At 35.7% G+C, this 23,928-nt stretch overlaps 1 protein-coding gene across 3 annotated transcripts in view; it reads left to right on the plus strand.

Moving 5' to 3' along the window:
* The window catches only part of EDIL3 (EGF like repeats and discoidin domains 3), a 411,932-nt gene that overhangs the window by 101,017 nt on the left and 286,987 nt on the right, over positions 1-23,928 (plus strand). For all 3 annotated transcript variants that reach the window (XM_057739846.1, XM_057739855.1, XM_057739863.1), the window contains exon 2: positions 17,783-17,911. In XM_057739846.1, coding sequence (XP_057595829.1) covers positions 17,783-17,911 — 129 coding nt within the window. The remainder of the gene's footprint in view (positions 1-17,782; positions 17,912-23,928) is intronic.

The raw sequence follows: 23,928 nt of genomic DNA on the forward strand, positions 1-23,928 counted from the left end.
CCTCTCTCCCTCTTTCTCTCTCTTCCTTCCTTCCTTCCTTCCTTTTATTGTTAAAGAACAAAACTAAATTTTTAAAAATTTTAAATCAAGAAGAAAATCTCCAAGAAATTAGTGGCAGTAGAGTATCCAAATCTGAATAATTCCCCAATTGAGGATGCAGTGTGTAATTCCTTTGACTACTGTGAATTATGTCATTCTGCCTGAAGAGTTTCTATATTGACCCTGGAAATGCTTCTAGATTTTATCATGTCAATAAAGTTACTAAAATTGAACTCTACTCCCAATAGTATTAGAATGTCACTTATTTAGTAATTAAGTAATTACTGTAAAAAGCGTGAGATAATTATATTAATCAAAGAGAGAAACATGATAAGGGATTTGAAATGAGCATAAAATAGATTCTCTTTCCAGAGGTAAACTAAATCTCAGTAGCTTACGAGCTTACGACACATCAGTATCTAGTGGCTTCATGAGGAAAATCAAAGGCATATAAATTATTCATGAGGGATCCTCTGACCATCAGCATTAGTTTTCCTTCTGTAATAAACTATGTCCCTTTTTTTAAGTGATACTTAAGGGGGCATTCTAGTTTCACGTTAAATTTCACATTAATAATGTAATGCTTTTAAATAGTCAATTTTGTCTATTTCTCTTCTTTTAGGAAGACCCAGGAAAGTTGAATTTTAAGTTGTCTAGATAAAATTTGAAGAAAAAATTAGGTAAGACCAGGACTATGTGATAAGTTTGTAATTTAACTCACACTAATTAACCCTCTGCCTTGAATCTAGTAGGGACATGATGAATTATTTTTAAATGACTTAAGGGATGGATGAATGACTAAGACTTTTTTTTCAGGATTGGGCTGTATAAGTGATCTAGAGCATTAGTTATATTTCTTGTAATATTTTCATGTCTGCCTACTCCATGGATATTTCTTCATTCCTTTTCAGGTTCTAGATCAGAGAATAAGAAATCAGATTGCATGGGTTGAATCTAGGTGATATTACTTAATAGATGTGGAATCCTTAGTGAGTTATTTAACTTAATTTTATATTCACTATTTGTTTTTAATCACCAAAATAGTGATAATAGTAGTATTCACTTCATATGATTATTGTGAAGTGCTGAGATAATATCTATAAAGAGCTCAGAACAATGCTTGGCATATAATTAGTACTTGCCAGTTAGCTTTTATAGTTGTTGGTGTTAGTATTAATTTTAGGAATTAAATAAAATTAAACAAATAAAAATTTTAATTAAACAAATAAAATCTTTATCCCAGGATACATATCAAAGTAAAAAACAAATGAGAACTGAACTGTGCGTTAATTCTATCAGACAGATATTGTAAATTGACAAAGAGCACCACATAAAGCAAGCAAACAGTATCAGCACGTTTTTTGACAAATATCTGTATATCCTCAGGCTTGTAAGTTTAACAGCTATGATAAACCTTGAGAGTACACACCTGTAATGTGTCTATGATAAGAATAGGCTGAATTTCTAAAGAGCACATTTTTAGCATTCCCTGCATTAAGTAAACATTAAACATTCATGGCCCATCATAATGCTCACTAACCTCTATTTCTTTCAGTTCAACCTTGATAGTTATCCTTTCTGCTTCTACCTAGCTGCTAATTGGATTTTTAAAGGTTATGAGTTTTTTTTAATTGTTTTTTTCTTATTACAGAAAAGCAGTACACCTAATTGTAGAAAACATTACAAAATAAAGATAAACCCAATGTAGAGTATTTAAATACTCTGATAACCTCCCTATCTAGAGAATGGCCACTCTTGATCTCGTTGCATATACCTTTCCAGATCCTTCTTTTCCTCTCTCCAACTCTAGAAAGAACTTATAGAACATTTCCTACTTTTTCATATGAAACAGGATTTTAACAAGATCCAACAGCATTTGTCTATTAACGCTATGCTTACAAATTCTAATGATCCTATAAAGAATTATTCCAACATCAAGGCTGGAGAGAAAGGGGGAAAGATGGCAGGTAGGTCTTCTGGAGGCCCTCTAATGTGTACTGATATGCCTCTTGACTTTCCTAACCCTGGGTCTGGGAAAACTGCCAAAAACAATCTCACTAACTTTGTGGCCCCCATTCAGAATAAAAATAAAGCTTTAAGAGCCTCCATATTTGTGTACCTTTTGCATTAGTTATGTAGTTAAGCAGAGCATCCTTTATTTTTTCTTCCCAGGTGACATAAACTCAGAGTTTATCTTGTTGGAACTAAGTTGTAAACTGCTCCTATTAAGGAGGAATGGAAATCATATGTATATATTGCTTATAGTAATGTAGGTTAATTTGCAAACAGCCCAAGCCCAATGATATGAACCATAAGGAAGAGCAATATACTATTAGTGATAATCCAGATTAGAATAATATGTTTGAAAGGCTACTAGGCAATATCAATAAAATTTTCTGAAGCATACACCTACTTCTAAGGTTATATTCCCAGTGTAAGTGCCATTTCTGTCAATTTATGTGAAACAATCATAAAAGAGTATTGATTTGTAAATTTCAGAAAGGATACAAAAGAAGGAGCTAACAGTGGTTACATCTAGGGTTCAAGAATGAAACACAGGGAAGGGATCCATTTTCACTGTTTTGCATGTAACTCTCCATTTTTTTCCTAGAATATATACTGTTTTTAGAATTAGGAAAAAAATGTTGAATCTTAACATAGAATGCTAAAAAGTAGTGGTTGATAATAGTTCAGGCTCCTAGATTATATTGCCAGTGTTCAAACGTGCTGAATATAAACAATTTTTAAAATTTTTTTCTAAAATTTAGTGCTTGGATCACAGTAGGTCATCAGTAAATGAGAGGTGTTATCATTATTGTTATCTTCAAACCTAAGGGAAAAACTTTATGTTCAGAGCATGTTTGTATACAAAACAGACTGTATCAATAGAATGACAGTGATCAATGTCTGAAATGTTAACTGCATTTTTAAAAATCTGTATGCTCTTATACTTAAGTTTTCAATGATGAACCATTTTACTTTCATATGTAGGTTGGCTATAATCTTATCTTTGTAAATGTAACAGGAATTCAGAGAGGATTGATATTTACAGGGAGAAAAAGCACAAGAGATTCTATTGCTTAAAGTATCTTTCACAGTTGAGGAAAAGCATTCATAAGCCACACAGACCAGAAGTCATTCATTACTCCTACAATGGGCTCTATTTTAGTGATTTTTAATCTCCATCTTTCATTAAATAGGAGGGACAATGGCCTCTCTATAGCCAAATTACTGCTGAGATATGCTACCTCAGGCTTCTAAAAAGCTTTATTTCTATTGCAAGTGTTTTATTATTTTCAGGTAATTGTTTGTCATCATTGTATTTCTTGTGATAAGAGAGCTTACACATAAGTTCATTCAAATGTAAATATATGAGATTCTTTCCCCATATATATATTACCTACCCTGAACCAGGTATTATTCTAGTACTTGCTATCATTGGCTCAAACAATGATTCATATGCTGTTCATCCATGTAATTTTCCAAGAGGCTGAAATTATCCAAAAATGAGAAGGTGGGCAACACACAATGCTACTAAATTATTGGCCTCTAGTCAGAGAATGAAAAGAACTTGAAGAAGATAAAGAACTTGAAGTGGTGAAGAGAAAGGTGAAGGAAAATCAGGGCAAGGAAAACTATCCCAGCATGCATAGTTTCTTATTTCTGAAGCCATGATGATTACATGTAAATTTTATTTTGCCATTGTTGTTCTATGACTTTATGTAAATTCTGGAACTTTAGTAAATTTCCATTTTTTTCACATATAAAATGAGGCTTATTAACAATATCAGCAAAGTGTATCATAGGGATGTTATGAGGATTAAGTGATTCAATTCTCATGAAGCACTTAGTATAATGTTTGGCATATAAGGCACAAAAATATTAAGTAATATTACTATAAAATAATGAAATGTTGTAACAGGTTGGTTGAGTAATGGAATGAAAGAATCAAAGGTATATGAAATTTGGAAATTTAAGCAAGCAGGTAATTTGCATCAGAAAAAAAAATTTTCAGGAACGGGTTGCGTGATTTTAGGGCTAAGAATAGTTATGTCACCAAGACAGTTATGTCAAAAGGGAGCTCTCTGAGGCTTGGGACAAGGAGTTTCCCAAAGATTTATGTAGTTCGAAGCCCCACACCATAGATTAGTCTAAACTGCATTCATACCATTCTTATATGAGAGTCACTGACAAAATTGCAGAGATAGTAATTCACCCAATGAGAAAAGGGAGACAAAGTCAAAGCCTGACTGATAGCAGAGATAAACTGATGCTGAATTCTGAGTCTTGGGCTAGAGCTGCATGAAACCCTCCCATATCAGATCAGGGCTGATTCAGGGACTGGGGAGGAGCTGGTGGGTATCAAATGATCACAATAATGAGGACAGGAGGGGTACAGGGATTGATTACCAGATAAGATGGTAAGACCTGGTAAGTGATCTTATGTGTGTGGGATCCAATGCAGAATCCTGACCATTGATAAAATAGAGACAGTGGATTTTTTAATGCATTCAAGTTTTCATAGAGTTGTCCATTTTGCTGCTTAGTAGCTTCTTTTAGCAAGTCACAGTTCTGTTTGGTAGGCCAGAGGAGAGGGATAACACAGTCCCAATTCCAAAGTATTTCCCTGGTCTTTTATAGTATAAAAGCACTAATATTCTAAATGGAGTTCTATTAAGGCTTACGGAACTCCTGAGGAAAGGGAACTTTGCTTCCCTCCTTACAATAAAGTTGTTCCCTAGAAAGGTGCAAATTGAAGTGCTAACAGCAATAACCTGATACCTAATGAAAACCAGGAAGATGGCAAGAACGCCCATAATTTCTGACTCCCACTGAGTTAATTGTCAGGAACTTCCCTGCATTAGGAAAACACATTGGCCATATAGCCATTAAATCTCAATAGCAGATTCCATGTTTGTTAAAATAATTAAAGAGCTCATTTGTTGTCCTGTTTATCAGGAAACTATCTACAGAGAGTAGCCTATCAAAGTGATTTATGCTTCTGCTCCCTAAGACTGTTTTGTCTGTGGATAAAAGATATACATTCTGAAATGTTAGAGATTATCTAGAATTGGAGTATTCGGCAGCTATTCTATAAAGTGTCGCTTTCATGTGAAAATATTGCTGTAAATGGTGAATATGAAATCATTCTCTTCTTACAAAATGTGATCAAGATCTAAATCAGAATTTTATAATATAACTTACATTCTGTAAATTAGATAGGTGTCTATTGCTTATTTTTAGTTGAAAGAGGACTAGTTTTAATTTTTGTGATTTCTTTTCTCCACCCACCAAATGGATGAACATATATAGTCAGGTTCAGTGGTGCAGTTTATAAACATGTTATGTAAGGAGATGACTGACTACTTTCAATATTCCACCAGTAAATAGTTGGGGCTGCCCTTAAAACAGTGAAATACATTGCTTCGGCTTTTACATGCTGTAGTTTGAAACTGTCATTTCACTGCTGTCTTAAGTTATGACTTTTTAAAGGAAGATTCTAAATAAAACAGAAAAGTAGACTTTGCACGTTTTTTCTGTAATTGTAACATGACATATCCTTTCTACCTGAAAAAGTCGATTGAACGGGTTTTGTGATTAATAAAATGTCCCATTGTTTCTTTGGGTCACTATGCTTAACAGGTGATCAGTGTAGCCAATTTGTTTTCCTACTCATTTTCCTTGGAGGTTATGTTTCTATTGTGTCCACACAGCTTTACATTTAGAAAAGGAATTCACAATATAAGATCTAAATAAGACAATGTGAAACTTCCACTGTTGGGCATGGCACTGGATTTCATCTTCTTTGTATCACCTGATTGTTTTTGTAAAGTCACTGTGAGTTTGTGTTCTTGACAAGGATTGATGGACTAAGTGTTATCATCATGATGTACTGCATTATTTATATACAGCAGCCAAATTCTATCTTTAAGTTTGTCCTTTGCTGTCAGCTGAAGAACTGTGATAGTCTCTGAAAGAACAATTCACTGGGTTTATAATTTTTGCAGAATTATAAAAATATATAATCTTAGAGCATAAAATTCAATAAGCTATCTTATTTATGCCTTAAAAAAAAATCCAGAGCACTCAGGCATCACTGTTTTGTTGACCTTCGTCACACCTATCTGGTAAAACGACAAAGCTGGATCAGGGTGTCTCCTCTGCGTGAGCACTACCTCTGTTGTCCTCTAACCAGAATCATGGTTGGGTACGTGTTGCCACTATCAGTTCTTGACTCCAAGCCCAGCTGGTCCCTCAGTGCTTTCCCTCAGTCTTTTTTTCTATGTTTTTCCAGGCAGCAAGCTTCTATTTACTGCAGGTACATATTGCTTACTTTCTACTCTTCTCAACCCTCTGATCCCATCACATTTTCAGCAGCCCTACTACACAGAGAAAATGCCAAATAGGAACTCCCTCAGTTTGTCTAAGAGCATCTACAAAGATACAGGCATTCAGGCCAAACTTCGTATTCCGTAGGTCACCCTCCTCACGCCAAAGGTGATCCCTTCTGCTTGTACTTTGAAGCCCAACCTTCACAGTGTTTTCTCACTCCCTACTCTTCTGAGCATTCTTTCTCTATTGTATCTTTAACCTCTTCTTTTCTGGTAGCTGCTTCCCATCAGCACCAAACACTATCAAGTTTCTGCCATTTTAAATGTATTTCCAACCCTTTTCTCCCACCACATTTTCATTTGGATAACATTTTATTTGAATAACACTGACTACCTGCCAGGCACTGATCTTTGGCACGAGTTGGGGGAATCTGGTGAATAAATTGAAATGATTCCAAACTTAAAAGAGTTTACAAGGTAGAAAAGAAACATGTGTCTGCTTCTAGACCATGTTTCCAAAAACACCTCTCAGAATTTTTGTTTATATTTCCATGATTTAAAAGATCAAATTTATACTAGTTTCTCTATTTCTAACCTGAATCTTTCTCCAAAAGTTCAGTTCCATAATATCAACTTCTCACTAAATATCTCCACATGGATGTTGATAGACATTTCAGTCCAAGCATTTCCAAAACAGAATTCATCAACCCCCTTTACCACCATCCCCAAACTTGCTCCTTACCAGGTTTTCGATCAAAATGAAAGGCAGAGTTTTTGTTAAATTTTGATATATGAATTTCATCCTTAGTCCTTCTCTTTCTTTTCAGCCATCACATTGGATCTGTAAATTTTGTCTCTCAATGTATCTTTTGGAATCCACTTCTCTCCATTTAGTTTTTAATACTCTAATGCAAGCCAGCAATCCCTTGTGCCAGAATAAACTTTGCTGCTTCCTCACTGGTCTGTCACGCTTAGACTTTTCCTCCTTGTACTCCATTCTCCACATTGCATCCAGGGTGAATTATCTGAAGCCCAAATCATGTCACCCTCCTGATTAGACCCCTAAATGGCTGTCCTTTATACTCAAGAAGGCTCAGACTTCTCTTAGGAGTGTCTTAAAGACACTGTATACCCTGGGCAATGCCTGATCTTCAGTCTTGCCTCTTGCCATTTCTGTTTTCTCTCTTCTCTCTAGCTAAAGTGAGTTTCATCCTGTTTCTTAAGCATGTGCTCTGGCTCTGCTCCCTTCGTCTGCATGTGCTTTCCCCTCTGCATGGGCTCTCTGGTCCCACCCCTTTGTCTGGCTGGCTTTTGCTAATCCTCTTGTTTTAAATTAGAGATCGCTTGTCTTGGGAAGGCTTCCTCACTCACAGTGCTGAGTTTGGTGGCCCTCTCTTGTGCTCCTTTGGCACCAGGCATTTCCTTTCTCAAAGACCTAGCATGCATGGGAAGTACCTGTCAACTTATTTATGTCTTTGTTAGAATCTAAAGAACAGGTAATTGTCTACCAGGGGCCCCATAATAGGTGCAGCAATTATCACTTAATGTCATGTAAATGGGCTTCGGTTAATATTAACTAGATGGATATTCTTCATAGGTAGAAATAATATAGTCAGGAAGTATTTGGGAATTCCATTACATGGTTGAATTTTCTGGTGATTTATAAAATCCAGCTACATATTCTATGGAAATTCAGTATATGCTAGTAGTAGGTAGTATCTGTTCTGATCTTCCTAACATGCTGTGTTCCTTTATTTTCAATTTGCTAATTCTTGCTTCCTGCAAATATTTTTTTTCACAACTCATAATGAGCCAACAAAGAAAGCCAGTCTAATAAATTTCTTTCCTTTTTTCTTCCTCTCAGTTGAAGGTAGGGAAATACAAACTAACTAACTTCCTTCCTTCCTCCCTCCCTCCCTCCCTTGCTCCCTTCCTTCCTTCCCTTCGTCTTCTTTTCTTTCTTTTCTCCCTCACTTTCTCTTATTCACTTTCCTTTTTCTTTCATAAACTGAAATCTTTGGATGAGCTTTAAAAAATGTGAAGGGCTGGGTTCCAACCCCAGTGATTCTGACTTAATTGGACTGGGCATCAGGAATTTTAAAAGCTCCCCTGTGATTCTAATATTCAGCAAAGTTTGAGAACCACTGGGTTAGATCATCTCTAATGTCCCTTTCAATTCTAAAAACTCTAGATTTTGTTATTTTAAGGGACTCTCCAGAGTGTTTTAAAATACAAAATATGCCAGAACTTTTTTTCAAAATGTAGAGCCCAAAATATTTTTGTCTTTTCATGCAGTTAGCCTTGATTGAAGCTGTGTGTTAAAGGATGTAAAATTCAGATAGTCAACACTCAAAATTATTGCTGATTTTCTTCTAATTCTCTTCAGTACTGTATCTCCTTAGCATTAAAAAGTTATCTAAAAAGAAGTAATGTCTTTAAAAATAGTGGCTTAAACCACAGGCTAACAGCTAAGAAACATCCATTTAAATTAGCTTCGGTGTGTCTCTGAGTGAGTCTACTAAGTTTCTTTGTTCATTCATTATATTTGTGTCTTCCATGGCTACACATGGTCATCTGGGGGCCCTGTGGACATTAAGGTATAAAATTGGATGGTCTTTTATTACAAGTTTGTCTCGTGATTTTCCGGTAAAATGACAGATCCTCTCAACATGAATAAACTTATTGGCTTTTTTAATCTTATTTCCTTCTCTACTCTTCCAAGTTGCAGGATGGTTTGAAATATCAACTAAAATTTAGTTATAAAGCACAAATGAAGCTAACAATCACATCAAACCTTTTGAACTGTATTTTTTTTTTTTTTTGAAGCTTAAACTGGCTACATTATTAAGCTTTAGCTTGTGAAAGAAGGCTTTAAAATCAAAATCTATGCATCAAACTCAGACCATACAACAAGTAAAATTTCAATATTCAGCATAAATGGTCTTTCAAGAGGCACCCAAGTAAATTGAGAGGCCTATCGTTGATTCAAAAGTGACAATTATTTTGTTCTGTACAGTTTCACTGGCCATAAGTCATAGGGTGCTAACATTTTCTGTGAGTTTTACTAGGTTGAGTATCAAAATTCTCATGAACTTTATCTCATTTTAACTAGAGTTATTGCTCACTTGTATACTAGAATTGGCTCATTTTGCCAAGTACCCTCTTTTACAGATTGGTTCAAATTCTAACTTCGGCGATTGAAGACAAAATTTTTATTTTCTTTGTTTTTAAATGAAATGATAGTATAGCTGCCAAGTTCAATGGGAGAGCAATAAACTGAAGATGAGGTTGTAATGCACAGACCTGCATTGTCCTGGTTGTGGAACATGAATTTAAATGGTCTCTTGTATCTCATTGTGGTTTTGATTGTGGTTTTGATTTGCATTGCTCTGGTGATTAGTGATGTTGAGCATCTTTTCATGTGCCTATTGGCCATCTGTATGTCTTTTTTTTTTTTTTTTTCTGAAAAATGTCTACTCAGGTCCCCTGCCCATTTTTTGATCAGATTGTTTGCTTTTTGTTTTTATTTTTTATATTGTATGAGAGCTTTATGTGTTTTTGGCTATCAAGCCCTTATCAGAGATATCATTTGTAAATATCTTCTCTCATTCAGTAGATTGTCTTTTCATCTTGTTAATGGTTTCCTTTGCTGTGCAGAAGTTTTTTAGTTAGATGTTGTGCCATTTGTTTATTTTTGCTCTTGTTGCCCTTGCTGAGGAGACATACCCCCCAAAATATTGCTAAGAATAATGTCAAAGAGTTTACAGCCTGTGTTTTCTTCTAAGAGTTTTATGGTTTCAGGTCTTGCATTTAAATCTTTAATCAATTTTGAGTTTATTTCTGTATGTGGTGTAATAAAATAGTCCAGTTTTATTCTTTTGTATGTAGCTGTCCGGTTTTCCCAACACTGTTTATTGAAGAAGCTGTCTTCCCCCCATTGAATGATCTGGCCTCCTTTGTCATAGATTAATTTGGCCATGTAAGCTTGGATCTAGAAGGTGTTATGCTAAGTGAAATAAGTCAGGCAGGGAAAGACTTATGCAATATGATTTCACTTAAATGGGGATCTAAAAAACAAAGCAAATGAACAAACAAGACAAAACAGAAACAAACTCATAGATACAGAGAAGCAACTGGGGGTTGCCAGACTGGGAGGATGGGTGAAATAGGTGAAGGGGATTAAGAGGTACAAACTTCCAGCTATAAGATAAATTAGTCATAGGGATATAACTGTACAGTATAGGGGATTTAGTCAATAATACTGTAATAACTCTGTATGGTGATGTATGGTAACCAGATTTATTGGATCATTTTGTAATGTATAAGAATATTGAACCACTGTGTTTGTTGTTCACCTGAAACTAATATAATATGGGACATCAATTACAATTCCATTATAAAAGATCAAAAGTAAAACAAACAAAAATATAGTCTCTGTTTTATTTTACCACATGTAAATACGTATTGTATTATTCTTCACATTTAGTTTTGCAGAGATGTTGAAGATATTAATATCTGTGTTAGTGTAGTTATATGCTTGAGAGATATGTTACTACTTTTTTGTTTTAATTTTACATCTGTATACAAATTTTTTTTCAGAAATAACGAGAGGGAGGGATAAAAGTGCAGACATTCTAGGTGGCTTCTAGCATTGCTAAAGGAACAGAGAAAATGGAGATGGATGTGTTTATCCAAATAAATTATTAATATATTTACAGTACTATGTAAATACAGGATTACATTAGCAATACTGTGTAAATATATTAATATCTAAAAAATGTATCAACTATAGATACATAAGTACATTAATATATAAATACAATAACATATTTTCAGTGGATGTTTGATAATATAGTAAGAATAGGCTTAGCAGAAATGTCCTTGATTATCATGAGGACAGAGAGTCAGATGTGGGGCTTTAAATTATAACTTGGTTCTTACTACAACTGTGTTGCTGACAAAAAACATTTAGTGACAGTTACTGTCTTCCAGACACTCGGCCTCCTTCACATTGCTGAATTCATCACTTGCTTACCTATCACTCGGGCCACACACCTGCTGTTCCCTCTGCCTAGAAGACTCTTCCTTAGGTTTTAACATGATTGGCTGATATTCATCCTTCAGCTCAAGTGGCATCTCTTCAGAGGTGCCTGGTTATCTTAAGTAACCAGTTCTAATTACAGCCTTCTATTTCAGCCTTGTTCTCCTCTCTTCTTGATGCCCCCACCACCACCCCTGCCCCTAACATGGCTTTTATTACAGTAGACAATATCTTGCTTATTTTTTTTGTAAGTTTTTCATCATACATCCCCTCCACTATACCATAAATTCCAGAAATGCAGGAGCTGTATATGTCTTCATCTAAGCTGCATTCCCAGTGTCTAATATGGTTCCTGGACTATCAATACATGATAACTGGATTATAACTCTCTGATCTGTGAACTGGTGATAAGCAGTAATATATAAAGAAAACTGAATGCATAAACCATCCAAGAGTTTGTATATCAATGAGAGAAATTAGCTATTCTATCCACCTGATTCCCAGAGAAGTGCCACCATAGAATTTTCTCCTTTGCTTGGTATTACAAGTTGCATGGTTGTATACTGAGCTCACATAAAAAACACAACCACAATTATAATGGTACAAATTTTAGCGTTTGGAGTTTTGTGTGTGTTTGTGTGTGTGTGTGTTGTCTTCTGCAGTGCTATATGATATTTTATAGATTCATACATACTTTGCGATCTAGGCTAAAAGATCAGGCAAATTGATAATAAAGTAAAATAAGACAGTCCCTGAATCACCTTGAACAGGAGGTGACTGGCAACAGGTGATGGGTCAGTGAGAAGAATGAAGCGGACCCTGAACACAGACAGGATGGTCCCAGTCCAAGCAGAACCCTGGAGAGTGGGGGGAAAGAGGAGGCAAATGGGAAGTTAAATTTAGCCTGCAATGATTTCTTGCTCCTGGGAAAAATAATTGCTTCGTTCTGTTGCCAAAAGGCAAATCGGCATCAGCTTAATTTGCCTGAGTCTGCCATAAACTGCAGATGGAATCATAAAACATAGTTAGATTCCAATTAAACACATCTGTCCTAATCTAAAGCAGGTGAGGCCAGCCAGCCAAGAAGCATCAAGGTATAGCACTGCGCACAGATTACAATATGTGGAGGTATATTTTAGGAGCCTGCTGACAGTGAAATAAAGAACCATGAAAGCGAGTATTGTCCTATTTTCCTTTCCTGAGCCTGCCTTCTCAAAGGGGTTGCCATCTTAGTTTTAAAAGACTCTACCAATACATCCCATTCTCAGTGTCTAATGTGGTTCAAAGAGACCACAAAGAGACAGCAGAACTTGAAATCCAGAAGTCTATTGCATTGTAATCAGGATTCTTACCTAAACTGATGCTTTCTCAGATTAATTGAAATAACAGTGAATCAGAAGTCCCTACAGTGAATTTTAATTAGACTTGAAATTTTAGCCAGAGAGGGTTTGTTTCCACTTAAGGTATCGGCCAGCATCTGTACCACCCACTGAGATAGTGGGTGTAAAGAGAAAAAAAGCAGGCTAAGATATGATGGTTTTGACAAAAGTTAACTGTGTAGCTTATCCAAACCGGGACAGTTTTGAGAGTGAAAAGGGACTATGGTACCAGTGGAGGCACATTGCTCCAGTATCCTTTCACACAAGAACAAGCTGTTTGGCTGCAAAGAATGTAATTAGCTTCCAGTGCCCTTCTTCTCTAGCACTTTCATGATCCCACTTGAGCCTTAGAGCCTCACTCTCCCTGGGCCTCCTCCAGCCAGTGATTGAGCACAGGAGGAGCACTAGTGCCTGGTCATTTCTGCCCTTGAGGGATTCCTCTAACGTGTAATCTTTGATCTGCAGCTCCCTGGTAGATCGGCTAAGACTTTGTCAAGTCTGCATTATAGACTGACACTCCCCTGCTCAGTCCTCCTTCAGTGCCCCCCCCCCACCCCCGCTCACCCTATTTCTTTTCACAGGTTCAGATCTGCATCACAAGATGAAGGTTTCTCTTGCCCTATTCTGCTTCCTCCTCATTTTATCTTTCTCAGGCATTACTTCTCAGTAAACTTGCTGTACTCTTTGTCCTCATGGAGAACCCAGCTGACACAGGGGTGTTATTAATAATTACGTGTGGGGAAACAGATACATAGCACAGCCTCTAATAACCCTGATTACGTTTCATGAGCTATGTTGTACCCATCAAAACTTTGTTTTTTGCTGACATTATCCATCTATCGCAGGTACATATGGGGGCTTTTAATTAATCTCAGGCAGACCTCACCATAATAGACCCTATAAGTGAATAAACTGGGTATTCATACTGTAGTGGAAAGGACCTATCACTGCTTTCCTCCTTTTTCTCTCTTGAAGAATCTTCCTTCTTTTTCCTCACTTATTTGTTAGTGTGCCCAAGGACCTCTCCTCTCTTCTCCTTTCCTTTCTGCTCCCCTCCCCTCCTCTGCCCTCCTTTTAATGATTCTCACTGGAGTATAGTATTCACATCCATACTTAACAATCCATGCTTTAGCAAAAGCTCTCCAATTCCATATCTGTTTATTCAATAGCTTTATGGGACACTTTCATTTCGAATATTCCACAACTTCTCAAACACAATAATTCCTTTGACACTAAACCCATTATATTTCCTTATGAAAGATGGCCTCGCAGTCATACAGGCAGGAGCTCTAGAAATCAACCCAGAGTTTTTGCTCTCCCTCATCCCTTACATCAGTTTGGTCACAATGTCATCTTGATTCTACCTGGTACATTTTGGTCAAACCTATTACCTCTTTTCTATGTTTCAAAAAGACACCGAGTAAATATCAATAATGGGGATAAAATATGAGTTTTCACAAGTGTTAATTTCTTAGAAATAAGTAGCAAGCAAAAAGAAAGAACAAACAGTACAAGGACAAGAGAGAAAACAGGCCAGCTGAACAGCAGCTGGCATCTATGAGATATAATGAGAGGTGAACAGATCGTCCTGTCTCATTTTGACCACAGAAGCATCCTATGACTGACACACACACCTGGTAGAAAACTGATTGAAGTATTATCACCTAGAAAGGGCAGCATGAGTACCAAGAAAGATTTCTTAGGACACCAAAGCTCCCTGTGATGAAAGGATAGCCAAAGGGACCAGACATTATGGCCTCATGTGACCTTGGGTAACCTCACATCTGTTAATAAATTTTGCAGGAACCTGTCTCTAGGAGTGAGGAATCAGAATGAGAGGTCTTGATTTTGGATAAATATATAAATATAGCCTGTGTTCTTGAGAACCTCTAGGATACCGTTTGTGCCTTGCCTTTCTACTGTAGAGATTGCTTCTGTCAGTGTAAATAAATCAATATAAACATCTACAGTGTTCTTTGATCTGTTGACATTGCTGCAACAACAGATCCTGGTCTGGGGAATGTAGAACTCCTCTTTTTGTAGTATTCACAATACACAGAAATATGACTGACATCTTATCAGAAAAAGTTTGGGGGCTAGTATTCATCTTTATGCAATGTACAGAGTTAGCAGATGGCAGTGTTGTTAGTCTTACTGGATAAAGCTGTGCTGCTTTGCTCACAGGAAAGGCAGAGAGGCAGGATCACACTTTTAAACTGGTAATCGACTCTTTCTAGAAAGTTTCAACAATAATGCCTTATTTCTAATGGGGGAGTAGTGACTTGGGGGGACTTCCATTTCCTGTTTTATTACCTAGTATTCATTAAATGGATTAGGTTTAAATGGTGCCTCCATTGCTTTCCCTGTTCATAGCTACCTCTAAAGAGGGTTAAGAAAACTCATTATTTTTTGGCTGGGACTACTTCAAAAGATTAATGCTTAGTCCTTTTGCCATCAGCCTTGACTCCTCCATTTGATTCAACACAGTGCTGCCTGAGTCATCATTCAACACTAATGTGATCATATACTTTCCCATGTGTAAAGTCCTTTTATGATTTTCCAGTGCTTACAGATAAACTTCAGAATTTTTGGTATAGCATACAAGGCCTTTATCTAGGTGACCATACTACCCTTCTGAGCTCATTTCTCTCTACTCATCATACACGTCTATGCTTTAATTATAGTGGCCTACTTGAAGTTCCTGGAATAAGCCATGATCTTTTTCCTTTGTATATGTTATTTTCTTTGCCTGGAATGTTGAGCTTGTACCCCCTTCCTCTTCTGCATCACCTAACAGCACTGCATCCTTCTAGAAGTCTTCTGTGATCCTATGATTTGGATCATGTATACTAATCACAGCTCTTATTACTATGTGCTGTAATTGTTCTTATTTTTTAATCTCTCATAGTGGGCTCTGTACTTACGGATCCTAAGGACTGTCTTTAGTTCTGTATTTTAGCACTTACCTCAGTGCCTATCATAAAATAGGTACTCAAGGAATAGATGGATGGATGGACACATGGATGGGCAAATGGAGGGATGATCGAATGGCTCCCTAGCTAAATATATAAAGAGATAGACAGATAGTTTATTGAAATATCTTTATCAGTCTTCAATCTCTACTTTCAAAGGCACTCTATAGAATGCTGCAAGGATAGTCTTCTTAAAATAGATCTGACCATGTCAAAACTTTAAAATACATGTTAAAAAACATTCATTGGTGCCTCATCTTATAAATTATGATGTCACATTTTAATCTTCCCTGATCTGACATATTTATACTTTCTCAGCCATTGCCAATCAAATACTCCAGGGTCCAGCATGCTAAATTCTATGGTATTCCCCAAACATATTCATTCATTTATTCACTTATTTCATGACTCCCTTTTCTAATATCTGCTCCAGTGCTAATGTAGTATTTTTATCTTTCACGTTAGTATACCTAATGACTTGCTTTATAAATTTGACAAATATCTTAACCTGCATTTTATTTTTCTAAAACTTTAACGTGAAAATCAGTCTGGAAAAGAGATGAAATAATTCACGGGAAAGCTCCTATAAGGGAATAAAGTTCCTAAGAAATACCAAGTAGTAGGGAAATTGGGACCTCGCTGCTTTAAATTTTGAAAAGCCTCATTCCCTTTTAATCCAGGAGGTGGCACCTTCACCTGTAAAGCTACCTTAGAAACTGGGCTTTTCTGAATCCCATTCACATCCTCTTTGTGCAATAAAGCCACACCCGTGACTCTCTGAAGCCTGTTTTTTTCACTCTGGACTTAATCAGTGCTACTTTGGATTTGTCAGGCTGCTCAGGGATAATGCCCTTAAGATTTCTAGAATCCCTTTTTATTTATCTGAGAGATTCTTTCAGGCTACACCTGAATTATATGAAATGTTTTCACAAAGGTCTTGTAGCTATATCCTTCATTTGATATTTATGTTGAGGCCATGTCTTTCTGACAAAACTCTGGATTTGGTCTTTCACTGGTTTGAGAGGCTGGAGTTGAGAAATTGTTTTATTTTCTAACACAAGTCCTGGTGCCTGTCTATTCCTTTTCTTTACTTTCAAACTCATCAGTTCTTTATTTAGCATATCTCGTTCTTGTAATAACATCAGATACAGCTGTTAAGAGTCAAGTGACACTAGCAGTCTGCCTACAAACCTCATTACTCATATACAAAAGAAGTTTATTAGGTACATTTTCTATCACCCAAGTTCCCTCAGGTGATAGTTTTACCAGTTGCTTCTATCTATATAGTAGGGAGAGCCATTTTTCTGGCCTCCTGTAGCCATTCTTTCAGTGCCTTTCCAGATTCTATCTGCCAACAGTATCAAAGCCAAGGCCATGTATTTTAGGCTTTTGTTACGGCACAACTTACTTCTTTTTCCTTCCATGTTTGTCTCAACTCTCTCAAGCAAGCTAGCCTGAATTTATTCTCAGGGCTGTGGCAGGGTTCCTAGAGAGGAAGCAGAAATATTCAAGTGTTTTTTCAAATCTCAGCTGACTTCAAGTCTCCTAAAATCTTATTGGCCAAAGCAATTCATACGGACAAGCCCAGACTCTAGGGATCAAGGAATAAACCCCACCCCTTTATTGAGAGAAGTTGCAAAGTTACAGAGCAAAGCGTGTGGATATAGATAGGTTATTTATTGGAGTAATTAATGAACCAGTCAACCACAGATATTTCAGTTAATCTTCTTTAACAAATTAGACAATATTTCATTTACATGTAATGAAAGAACCCTAACCCGAGTTAATCGCTTTTAGTATGCAATTCAGTATGCAGTGTTTGAATTGTAAAATTTAATTTTTACCATGCTACATACTGTATCTCTTAGAAGCACATGCTTCCAGATGGATCTTGCCTACCTTATCTGTGAATCTAAAGAGTGTGGTGATTTTACCAAAAGAAGAGGAGTGGGGTGTGTGAAATAGTACAGTTCAGTGCCTAAGGCAAAAGCAGTCAATATCTGTTTCTTTATCCCTCAGGTGATGTTTGTGACCCCAATCCATGTGAAAATGGAGGTATCTGTTTGTCAGGATTGTCTGACGATTCCTTTTCTTGCGAGTGTCCAGATGGCTTCACAGATCCCAACTGTTCTAGTGTTGTGGAGGTTGGTAAGTGCAAGATTTAAGCATTTCAATAGTTATCCTCTTTGTTTTCGTGAGTGACTGATAGATCTAGCTGTGAGTGCATTATGGGTGCTCTGTATAAGATTGCTGTGTGTTGCTAATTAGTTTATTCCTCTGTAAGCCTCTCGATTTTAAAATTTTTATCTTATATTTAAATTCTAATTTTATTTGTAGTGCTCTCAAATAATTAAAAAATATGTTTTAGTGATTAACATTATACTTTAAAGGCACTATGTGTACTACTTGAATATAATAAATTTCTTATTTTTCTAATATTAATATATGTCTAAATTTTATTTTTAGACGTATTCCTGGAAAGTAATTCCCAAGTCAATTTATTCAAGTTAAATAGTCACTCTAAAACAGAACTTATTTGAGTGACTGAAAATATTCATCAGTATTTTGCAGCTGTTCTAATCATTACTTTTCTAAGACTATAAATATATGATGAAAGAAAAGAATATTCCAGGTGCATTGTTCTTTAAAGTCTCAAAAACCTACTTGGCAAATATTAGTCAACGATCACATTTCGAAATGTTTTTCATCTGTGAAATACTTCATTGGCATGTATAGTTATGGATTGAGGGTAACCTCCATAATTTTCGAATAGTTCCTCATTAAGATAGCGGTACTTTAAATAATTGAGCACTATGTAAATTTGTATAGAGATTTTTTCTCTGATTAAAAGTAATGCTGTGGTTAAGTCTGAAAAAAAAATTTATTATTTTCATGTCAATACTAAGAAGAAAAAGGTGGACTATATTCAATATAGGGAAACCAAACATGTATTGGATTAAAGTTCAGTCAGCCAGCGTAAACCTTGGAAAACTCAGAGATTTCCAAAGCTTTTCAAAAACAGTTTTGAAGAAGAGAAGTAACTGTGTCTATAGTAAGAGATCAGTGTGAGCTGCTCATCATTGTATTTGATGCACCTAACCTAGTTCTTTTATGTGTAGTAGGAGCCCAGTAAGTACTGGTTGAATGAATGAAAGAATAACTAAATAAAACCACTAACTTGCCATTTTTTGGCCACTATATATTGCATTTTAGTGTGTTTTACTTTTTAAATGTGTTTTGCTTGTATTTTTATGTTACATTGTTATGAATGTATTATATTTGAAAAAGTTAATTATATTATTGCTGAAAGCTACTATGTTCATTTGATTCATTTCAAAGATAATTCTCTTTTAAGGCTTTTACTAACTTGCTGCTATTTTTGGGGATTTGATTCAGTGCCATAGAAATAAAACTGTTGTAACCACTTTAACCAAGTGTCCAAATATGTACAGTGAGTTTCAGAGTTTAACATGAGAATTCTATCTTCACAAAAGTCTATATCTCTGAAGAAAGTAGAGTCATAAATATTCCTAACAGGAATATATGAATAAAATAAAAATTTAGCGTTATATTTTAAGCCCACTGAACCCAAATCAGCAGTGCCTTAGATTTGTAGAATATGATGTTTTTGGTGCAACATTGTGAGAGCCAAATCTGGAATTGAAGAGGCAAATGTGTCTAAGTAATTAGGACACCAGTATCTTTATAGAATTTTGAAATAAATACTTGAATACTTCGGGTCATGTTTTTAAACATTAACAGAACAATCATCATTTTATCAGAAAAATAATACTATAGACTGCAACACTTTAAAAACTAAACATACTGCCATATTCCTCATAGTTCAATTAGACTTTGAGAAATCAAATGCTTATAGAATTGTTTTACTTAGGTTTGCTATCCTTTGTTATTAAAACACCTCACATTTCTTTTACCTCTTCCTTAACTCTTGCATATAGTCAGGGAATACTAAGTATTTATTGAATAAAAATACTTAATAGCAATGCCTTTAATATCTAGGCTACCTTATTTTTTTTCATGTCTTGAAAACTAATTACTGGTACAAACTATATGAACAATAGATCATCAATGACAGTCCTGCCATTTTAATTGAAAAACTCTACCACTTTTCTGGAACATTTCTGGGACTTTGTTATTGTTTCCCTGCTGTTGGGTAGCACTAGTACCGAAGAGCAGAGCGTAGTAGTAGAATTTTATACCAACAACAACAAAAAAAACCCCTCAAAAGCTATAGGTATTTTAATGTGATATCTTAAAAGACAAAAGATTTGAACTGTCACCATTGCTGTATTTTTACTTTCACATTAATTTTCTCAAAGATGGAGATAGGTCTAAGGTTTCTGCCAGCCTTTTGAACCACATACATTTTATGATTATATGAATTTCTAAATCACCTTATTTTTAATTTCTAATGGAAAGAAAATAATCTGGTCTGTATTGGCTTAGAAAAACTTGTATTTTGATCTAACTTTAAAAATTATTATTACTCCATTTATTTTACAATCAAAAATATACTCTTTTGTGGTACATTTGGAGAGGGGAATTTCAGACATTTGGTACTCTCACAGACACAAATTCCTTCTTGATTTTACCTCAAACCTCATCACTTTGTAGTAGCCTTATTTTATGTTCTTGATGCTGCTTATTTCAAAGAGAACCTCATCCATTTTTGTACTTTCACTCTTCCCTCTCAAAACATCTAGTGTCACCTAAGCACAAAACACTTTACTCCCTTTGCAATTAATCCTCACATCACTTACATTCCTCTACTGCCTATGGAAGTTTAGAGAATTAACTTGCTCAGATTTATGAACTTCATTCACTAGACAGCTTTGCTTTTCTTTGCACTTAATTCTTGATCTGGCTGTGTACTCCAGTATCCATTTTTTCTCTCTCCGTCACTCGCTGTCTCTTTGTCTGCCCTCCCCACACACATCCCCCTTATACAGCCATACCTACACATCTCAGTGTTCTCAGCCTCTAAGAGTTATGAAAACTCACTTCTGATATCCACAAAAGGCAATAGGAAAACCTGTCTATGAACACAGGAAAGGAAAAAGACCTAGTTAGCATCCTCTGAGTTGAAGACATCAGCCAGATTTACCAGTGTTTGCACAGATTTGCACTGGACACTACCACCTTCTCCAGGGGAGTTGTAGACAGAGAACCATGTGGTTAAGCCCCAAATTACTTCCCAATTACTTGCTCACACTCTTGGACGGCACTATGCAGTTTGGAGCCAAATGTTGACACATTTATTTCATAGAAAAATTTCTGTTACTAGTGACTATTCTAGTATTCGTATATGGAAATCTTGGGAATTAAGTTGTCTAAGTTCCATGGTATAATTCTATTCTGTATGCTATCAGAGTATTTCAGTAAACTAATAAGAAATATAAATTTTATAACTCAATTACATAGTATATTAACGCAACCAAAGAGGGCAGAGTAAGTGATTGACTTAAAAAAAATGAAACCTTAGTTTTCATTTATTCTTAAACAAATATTTATTAAGCACTGACTAAATAGTAGTTACCTAATGGTAGAGATGCACTGGTAAACAAATTTACAGTAATTTCTGTTTAGCTAGGAAAGCAGATAAAGTAATAAGTAGATACATATGATGGGTGTTGTGATAGGAGAAGTAGATGGAGAACCCAAAGAGTATAAAGCAGGAGTCCTCTTTTAAGCAGGTGTCAGAGAATGCATGCCTGCCTGAAAAAAATATTTTGACATAATTCTAAAAAATAATTTTAATCTACCAGGCAGAAAGCTAAAAGTATTCCAGACAGAGGAAATACTTTTTAGAAAAACCAGGAGATAAGAGAAGTCACAGTTCCATGGACTGAAAGAAATTCATTGTGGCTAGAGCTTAAAAGGAGAGAGAAATGATGGCCATTAATGAGTCTGGAGATGGTGATGGTGCTGGTGACAGATTCTGCAGTGTTGCATGATGTTTTAAGGAATTTGAACTTCGTTCTAAGAATAATGGAGAGGATTTGTACTTCTGGAAGATCACTGTCACTACAATATGGGGAAAAAAATTAGAACAGAGTAAATCAGGGGACAATTTGTAGGCTACTGCAGAGACCAGGTCAGATTTGATGATTGTAGCCTGGGTCAGTGTAGTAACAAAGAGGATGAGATGAGAGAGTCAATAAGTATTTAAAGGATACAATAGATAATTGTTCATGACTTATGGGGTTATTCAGTAATAGGGGTTTGCATAAAGGGAGGAGTAAAGAAGAAACATCTCAAATTTCTGGCCTGAGCAACTTGCTGCCATTTACAGAGATAGTGAAAATTGAGGATACACTGGATTGGGAGGCAGAAAAGGAGTTGAGTATTTCACATACTGAATGTGAGGAATCTGCTAGACATTAATAAAGAAGTTAGGCATAGATTTGGAAGTCATAATTATACAGATAGTTATTTAAGCTCAGGAAGTGTATGAATCTGTCCAGAAGCAGAATAACTTGTGAAAAGAAGAGAGGACCAAGAAATGGAAACTGATGGGAAGTTCATCACTAATTAAGCAATAACTGATTGAGAAAGTAAAATCTATAAAGAAGACTGAGGAAGAATGATTAAGGAGATAGAAGAGAAACCAGGAAAGGGCTGTGCCTCCAAAGTTAAGGGTAGACAGGAATGGGTGATCAGCAATGTCAACTGTGGAGAAGTTGACCAAGGTAAACATTTACATTGATTACATGTGATTTATGGGTGACCTTGCCAAGAACAATTTTGCTGGAGTTGTGAGGAAAGAGCTAGATTGTGGCACATGGAAGATTTAGAGGAAATTTTTTTAAAAGTAGCTAGGAATACAGGGGAACTTGCTCAACTTGGTAAAGAATATTTATAAAAAGCCTACAACTACCATCATACTTAATGATGAAAAATTCAAAGCTTTCCCACTAAGACCAGAAACAAAGCAAGGATGCGCCCTCTCACCACTCTGTTTTAATATTGTACTGGAAGTGCTATTTAATGCAGTAACACAAGTAAAGGAAATAAAAACATACAGATTGAGAAGAAAGAAATAAAATTGTCTTTGTTCGCAGATGACATAATCATCTATGTAGAAAATCCTGAAGTCAACAAAAAAAATCCTCTTGGAACTAATGAGGATTTATAGCAGAGTTGCAGGATACAAGATTAATATATAAAAGTAAATCATCTTCCTCTATGACAGCAATGAACAAGTGGAACTTGAAATTAAAAACACAGTACTATTTACATTAGCACCCACAAAAATTAAACACTTAGGTATAACAAAATATGTACAATGTCTGTATAAAAAAACTACGAAACTCTGATGAATGAAATCAAAGAAGAACTAAATAAATGGAGAGGCATTCGTGTTCATGGATAGGAAGACTCAATATTGTCAATATGTCAGTTTTTCCCAAATTGATCTATAGATCAAGCAATCCCAATCAACATCTCAAGAAGTTATTTTTTACATATCAACAAACTCATTCAAAGGATTATATGGAGAGGCAAGGGATACAGAATAGCCAACAGAACTTTGAAGGAGAAGAGCAAAGTCAGAGGACCGATAATATCTGACTTCAAGATTTACTGTAATGCTATAGTACTCAAGACAGTATGGTATCAATGACATAATAGACAGATAGATCAATGGAGCAGAATGGAGAGTCCAGAAATAGATTTCTGTCAATATAGCCAGCGGATCTTTGACAAAGGAACAAAGGCAATACAATGGAGCAAAGGGAGTCTTTTCTACAAATGGTGCTGGAATAACTGCACATTCACATGCAAAAAAAAAAAAAAAAAAAAAAGAATATAGACATAGAAGCCCTTCACAAAAAGTTGATTCAAAACGGATCATATATATATGTGTGTGTGTATATATATATCTGAATCACTTTGCTATACAGCAGAAATTAACACAGCATTATAAATGAACCATACTTCAATAAAAAAATTGGTCATAGATCTAAGTGTAAAGCACAAAACTATAAGACCCCTAGGAAATAACATGAGAAAAAGTCTAGAAGACTTTGCATATGAAGATAACTTTTCTGATACAACACCAAAGACATAATTCATAAAGGAAATAATTGATAAGCTGGGCTTTGTTAAAATCAAACTTCTGCTCTGTGAAAGACAGTGTCAAGAGA

This window comes from Hippopotamus amphibius, chromosome 1 (genome assembly GCF_030028045.1).
Source record: "Hippopotamus amphibius kiboko isolate mHipAmp2 chromosome 1, mHipAmp2.hap2, whole genome shotgun sequence".
Taxonomy (NCBI): Eukaryota; Metazoa; Chordata; class Mammalia; order Artiodactyla; family Hippopotamidae; genus Hippopotamus; species Hippopotamus amphibius.